Source organism: Varroa destructor, unplaced genomic scaffold (assembly GCF_002443255.2).
Source record: "Varroa destructor unplaced genomic scaffold, Vdes_3.0 BEIS01000003.1, whole genome shotgun sequence".
Taxonomy (NCBI): Eukaryota; Metazoa; Arthropoda; class Arachnida; order Mesostigmata; family Varroidae; genus Varroa; species Varroa destructor.
Genome location: NW_019211456.1, coordinates 19,654,524 through 19,660,868, shown reverse-complemented (window position 1 = coordinate 19,660,868; position 6,345 = coordinate 19,654,524). Strand labels below are relative to the sequence as shown.

Below are 6,345 nucleotides of genomic sequence, written 5' to 3'. Positions count from 1 at the left end.
ATGTATATATCGCTTGCTTAATGTTCACCTTTGTCTTATCTATTCGTCTAATGCGTCTAACATTTACGGAACTATGGTCGACAACAGACCGTAATGCATATATGTATTAAACTTCGTCGATACCATCTCTCTTCTATAAAAAAAATTGTCGATCCGTGGTAAGAGTGGCCAAAGATAAGCATTGAGTAGAATTATCTTGATTAGCCGGTAATCGCATAGTCCGATATGTCTCAGGGAATTCATCAGCATGCATCGGACTACCATAGCCATGTAAAACTTTCTTCATTACTGAAGCACTTACGTAAGATCTTTGTCCATCTGACGGGTTTGATTACTTGTCTTGTAAGCGCTAAAGATGTATTGGTTTTGACGGCTCTTGACGGCAGCTCCGTACCTAGATAAAGACAAGGGCCTGAAGAGAGGAAACTCGGTGCGTTGCGTTCCATTGGTCCGCCTTAAATATCGTGGATAATTTACATCAAACTATTAGTATTATCGCTGCTTATGACACCACCGGTGACGTGTAGCTACTGCAGATTGAAGACTTAGCCACCTCAATGGACAAAATACTTATGCATGAACTAGTTGTTATTTTAAGCAGGCCACATACGACATTGGATTTTCGTCTATTTCTTGCATCTACATGCATAACAATAGAGATCTCCCAAGGAATGACTTTTCTATCGAACAGCTTCCCTACTCCAGTTAGTGGGCCTTCTCTAATAGGTAAATACCCCCTTATCTATATGGATCCATGCCAGTTGCCTCACAGGTATATTATTACAGACAAGAGAACGCTGCCATCCTCGCTGGGTTTCTTCAGGATCGGAAACCCATTTGTCCACTTGAGTTATTTGGAGTGAGCCGCGGCCGCTTTTATCGTCATCGATACAAGCATACAGTATAGCTTCTTACAGGGTCCTTACCAGCTGTTTGATCACCACTCAGCTTTGTGAACCGGCGAACATTATCAGACTGACGTTCACAGAGCAATGCACGTTGCCTGTAACGTTTGCGAAGAGCAGACCGTTTTTAGCATACACTGCTATCGAAGTTGGTCGTGCTTCTCTGCAGTGCTAACTAAACAACCGCGGTGATTTTTTGTGCAACGGCGTGCAAAAGATTAGAAAAAAATGCGGATTTGAGATCGCAGTTTACAAAAAAATCTCTGGGAGACCTCCAAGCGTCGGCTATAAGGGTTGTTTAAGGTGTATTGTGATCTGTGTTCGAAAGTAAAACGGTTTGTGAAGTATTTTTCCTTCAGATTTTTTGAACCGATTTTGCAGCAGCATCATATGCGCTGAGAAATCATTATACAACATACAGGGCGTGCAATAATTATTTGAAACTGATATGAATTGCGAACACCTCGAGGCAAAAAGATCGACAGTGCGTGCATCATCGTGCAGCATCGGTCTTCAAAGGCAAATGACGTTCAAAATCGAATATATTCAACCCGTAGGAAAAACAACAAAATAACAGCGCGGACAATTTAAACAAGCTAAACTGACATTCCACTGATTGCCATCCGTGAAACTTAAGTACTGCGGTATATATATATATATATATGTAGTGCGGTACCTCATTAAGACGTTCTCATTTATTCGTTAGCTGCGTTTTAGTGTTAAATCTAATTTAGATGACAACGTTCAGTAATAGGCTCATAGAAAAATGCCAAATACAGTACCCGTAACAGCACCTTCCAAGGACCATCTGAGGGCAGTTAAGTCAATGAGCCTTGAAACAACTACAACCGATAAGGTCACTGACTAGAAAAATTGTAAACTGTACATATCAATTACACATATAAAGATATAGGTGTATAGGTTAATATCTGCGTTTCCCATATAAGCACTATTCTCTTTGTAATATGATTACACAAAAATAAGTTGTAATATCATTTATTACTACTGATTTCAGATATGTTAACTGTTGTGGAAAATTATCGAGCCATGTTTGTTTCTCGTACACGCACGTTCTTCGAGTGGCTTCTTAAGGCCTGTTTACATCCGGCCTCGGTCTGTTCACTGCGAGATATCCAAGAATGGCTTTTCGTTTGGAAGTGCTACTTTACAAATCGTACGTCCATTAAAAGTGTTTGCTATGTAATTGGTCTTTTTGGAAATCTCTCATACCTCTCATAATCTACATACTGTCCTGCAGAAAAAGAACGTATTATACATTTTGCAGAACCAACTAGCCTTGTCTAAAAGCGAATTGAATTTTTTATGTAGATATTTTTTTCCATTTCCGACACGGACATTTCCTACCTTGTTTATATCCTTCTGTATCCAATGTGACCGTACAATTTCAGTGCTTTCATTTAACACAGCGGAGAAAAATGAAAAACTACTCGAGTGGGTTCGTTTGCGGGTCGGCCCCAAGTTGCAAGCGTCCGATTTCGGAGCCTCGTGGAGATCGGGAATTCTTCTTTGTGCGCTCGTCGAATCCATCGCGCCCGGCTCCTGTCCGCGTTACGACCTCCTTAACGAGGACAACCGTTTCGGCAATGCCCAGCTGGCAGTACAGCTTATCGAAAAAATCAACCTTCGGCCGGTAAGTGGGTCGCGATGGAGAGCGGCGCGTCTAGACCCAGTGGAGCAGGAGGGGCACAACACGCGTTGACCATGACATAACACAACGGGTCACGGCTATAACTTACCTATGCAGCTAGCAATATACGTAGCGTGTACATTCACTGTTGTGTTATAGAGCACTAAGGGTAGAGTTTCCACAATTAGTTTCCTTAATAATCTGATATAGCAATCGTAATCAGAATCTGTTAGAAAAAAATGGTAGAAAGCTCTGGTTGGAGCTGGAAGATGTTTGCTCTGTATTTCATCTAAAGCAGTCAAAGATGAGCTCGTGCGGCGGGCAGCAGGCTTTGAACCATTCTTGGTAATAGTTTGTGCGATTTCACATAATAAGTTTGTTAAGTAACTGTTCGTCTTCGCGCTTCTAAACATAGCGACCTTGGATCATACCTTTTTTTTTTACTTCGATCGAAATGGTATGGCTTACCCGGTAGCTTCTTGCTATTTTGCTGGATAGGTAATTTTATGCTGAAGCGAACGGCAGGAATAGTGCAGTTGCGAAATGTACTTCTTATCTTCAATCGTCTAAAACAAGGCTCAACTGTTAATATCACAACTACTAATCGTTAATTTATGATCCACTCAATTTGTGATAAACGTTTATACTGCGCAACACTAGACAAGGATTATATTTGACACTTTATAATGCACGGCAGAAAATTTGACCTCTAGCGATTTCGTACTTCTTTAATATTACCATATCTCATACAACACTAGCCCGCATTCGCCAGTTAAATGCTGTTTGATAACACAATGTCTATTACTCTGTTCACCGCCAATATGTACACTATATGTACACATTTATATAAATGTATACATATAGCTAAGAAATGCGATCACGACACGATTTCTGATCTTGCTAATGACCAATCTGTAGTCACCATCTGCTACTATCGTTCGCTGTGACGACATCATGATCAGGTCATTGGGATTTCGGTAAAGATCTGGCCCCGAATTAGCGAATCAACAGCGGCCATAACGAGCCATCAGCAATGTCGCGATATCGGATTAACAACGTCGCGACAAGTTCTGTTTCACTATAAAGGCAAGGCACCAATGGCCTTGTCAAATGCTGTTGGATCTGACCAACATCTCTAGCTGTTAAATTTGACGACGATAGAGTTGTTGCCTTGAGCCAGCCAATAGGACAGGCAGTATAAAGAGTCCTCTGTTATGGCATCCTATCATATCATTCAATGGCTAACGCGATCGAGTCTAGTTAGACAAATATTAATAATAAGCATTACATAATATCGTTCGGTCGGCATTCTCTATTCGAAGTTAGCGATGCGTTTTCATTAGAATCTCTCAAAGAAAACTCTATTTGGCCGCGGCTTTCATTTGGAGTGCTGTACCTCGGAACCACTTGAACTTAACAAATCTGATCCGAATGGGGTGCAGTCAGATCTGTGTTCTATCTGGGAAAACTTGCACTAGATAATTGCTAATTAGCAGAAACGTTTCGAATGTCCCAGTGCCATGTTCAGTATCGCTACTACAACAAGCCCATCACGCTAATCGTTACATGACAACTTAATCACACAACCAAGCAGTTAATAAAAGTGGCCTCCTGTTTGTCGTGGTGGGGTCTCAATAAATGTGTCATTTCTTTTGCAGTGTCTAACAGCTCAGGAGCTGTCGAACGACAATGCAGATATCGAGAAGCCTTTAAAGGCACTTCTGGCTCAATTTCGAATGGCCGCCGCTAAAAGAAAACTTCGAAGCGCCGTGAAAAGTCCAGGAGATGAGAAGTTTCTTGGTGGGCAAGGTGGCGAACTTTTTGCTAAAGGTAGACAGCAAAGAAGGATGAACAGTTATGGCAAACACGAAATATCTATAAACTCATGCACAATAGATGAGATTTGCACGGTTAGCAGGCCAATGATGTTTTGCAAATGGATAAACCGGTAAAATGAGGCCGTTAGAGATATACAAGGTGATTGATGTATAATGTGACATATATGCTAAACGAAGAGGTCTCACTAACAAAACCTTACGATTTGCTAAAAAAATTTTGCCAATGTCTTTTAACATATTTCCTTCGCAGGCATGGGCCTGATTTTTGCTGTTAAAGGACGAAAGGCTTCGTTCAACATCTTCCGTAGAGGACAGGGCGCCTTTTCGTTCGTAATTGAGATACAGGGTCCAGAGGGAACGTTGGGGTCAGCGCTAATTACGCACAAATCTGTAGCGCGGAATCCCGGCTCCCTTACGCCGGCAACCCCAACCAACTCGAGCCCTTCCGGATTAAAGCGACAGCTCAGCACAGAATCGAAGACGATCGTTATCGACTATGTGATCACAAACGAGAAAATTTCGGTAACTTACACGCCTGTGACCAGCGGCAAACACACGCTCAATATCGTCGCACAGGGTCAGCACATTTTGAGAAGCCCGTATGATATTTCGGTCGACTGCAATACGGCCGAAGTAACCGCTAAGGTCGTCGAAACCCTGTTTCGTCCGAAAATCAGCGCCCTGCAGCGACTTGGCCGGCGGTTCAGTGGAACCAATCTGATGGCATCGCAAAAGGCTTCCGAAAGCAGCGTTGGTATTCCCTTTCCTCACGCAGAAGTCACCGGAAAAGTAGTAGCAAAAAGAGTAATCAAAAGGTGAGAGTAAACTAAAACTGTGCTTATTAGTAGATTAGTAAATGATGTTCGTAAACGGCAGTATATATATATATGATTACTGAAAAATCTCCTGTTATGTAAATGTTCAACAGCTTATCATGTTGTTGGCGTCAGTACAAACATTGCCAAATGTTTCGCTTCGATAAAAGTGCATAAGCGATACATATTAATGTATCGCTAATTCTCGGTGAATTTAGGATGAGTTATTAATCAAACGCCCCTTTCTCTCGTTGGTCTTCTGCGCTTCTTCATTGTAGGACAATACTTGGTTCTAACATTGTAATCCATGGGGACAACGAGCAGGAACTCGTCCGTGCCCTTAAGGACATTTCAAATCTGAACCCGAAAAACCGTGAAAGACTGCAGCAGCGTCGGCCCATGGCTCCTTTGCCATTCGTCCTTCGGCCCGTCGGGGAGCTACGTAATCCGCACACTAACAAAGTACGTACCGGACTCGATCGTAGCATCTCCGAGTGGTCAGAACACTCTTCGGCCGACGACAGCTTACCAGCAGTCGCCCACACGTCGCCCATTTTCATAATGCCACCGCGGTCAGGAGATGTCGCGGCCCACGAGGCAGCACTCGACAGAATCCAGGTGAATCAGCGTCTTATCAGCGACGAGAATAGTGCTGACGTTAAGGCCCGCAGAAATCGGATCATAAACAGATTTGACGGAAGATCTGGTAGTAACGGCAACAGCATCAGCTTGAGTCATACGAAGGCAGTGATTCCGTCGCTTGGATCGTTGGCACAGACGCAGAAAACGTCGGCTAGCATCTTCAGCGAAGATGAGGCAAATAGCGAGCGATGGTTAAAACGAATCGAAGGAATTGACGCAGTCGGTGCTGTCCGGCAAAAGAAAGGCTACGTGAATAACAATGCGAAGATGGATGTTGTACATGACCACGGGTTCCTTATTCGAAAAAAAAATATTACGCTGGATATTGTTAGTGAGAGCCGATACGTTTCAGACAAGGTATGAACAATAGACAGGTGATTCTATTAATTTACTGATGGAACGTTTTTTGCACTTACCAGCGATGGACATTTTGATGGTCACACTTAATCTATATATACGCTTTTTAATGCGATGCTGATATGGTGGTTAAGGTCGAT

At 42.7% G+C, this 6,345-nt stretch overlaps 1 protein-coding gene and 1 long non-coding RNA gene across 21 annotated transcripts in view; one reads left to right on the top strand and one right to left on the bottom strand.

Annotated features, from left to right (window-relative positions):
* LOC147756640 (uncharacterized) overlaps positions 1-929 on the bottom strand; it is a 1,749-nt gene extending 820 nt beyond the window's left edge. For 2 of the 3 annotated variants that reach the window (XR_015322710.1, XR_015322711.1), the window contains exons 1-2: positions 789-929; positions 302-454 (exon numbers count right to left, since the gene is read on the bottom strand). This is a non-coding gene — a long non-coding RNA (uncharacterized LOC147756640). Of the gene's footprint in view, positions 1-301; positions 455-770 lie in introns of all 3 variants that reach the window. The other variant, XR_015322712.1, reaches the window with a different exon arrangement.
* The window catches only part of LOC111247049 (uncharacterized), an 88,128-nt gene that overhangs the window by 77,100 nt on the left and 4,683 nt on the right, over positions 1-6,345 (top strand). For 12 of the 18 annotated variants that reach the window (XR_015322695.1, XR_015322705.1, XR_015322697.1 and 9 more), the window contains 5 exons: positions 1,921-2,079; positions 2,315-2,556; positions 4,212-4,383; positions 4,642-5,206; positions 5,485-6,205. Coding sequence is in view for 1 of the 18 variants with exons in the window: in XM_086982237.1 (XP_086838363.1) it covers positions 1,921-2,079; positions 2,315-2,556; positions 4,212-4,383; positions 4,642-5,206; positions 5,485-6,205 (1,859 nt within the window). In the remaining 17 variants the exon portion in view is untranslated. The other 6 variants (XR_015322708.1, XR_015322702.1, XR_015322706.1 and 3 more) reach the window with 6 other exon arrangements.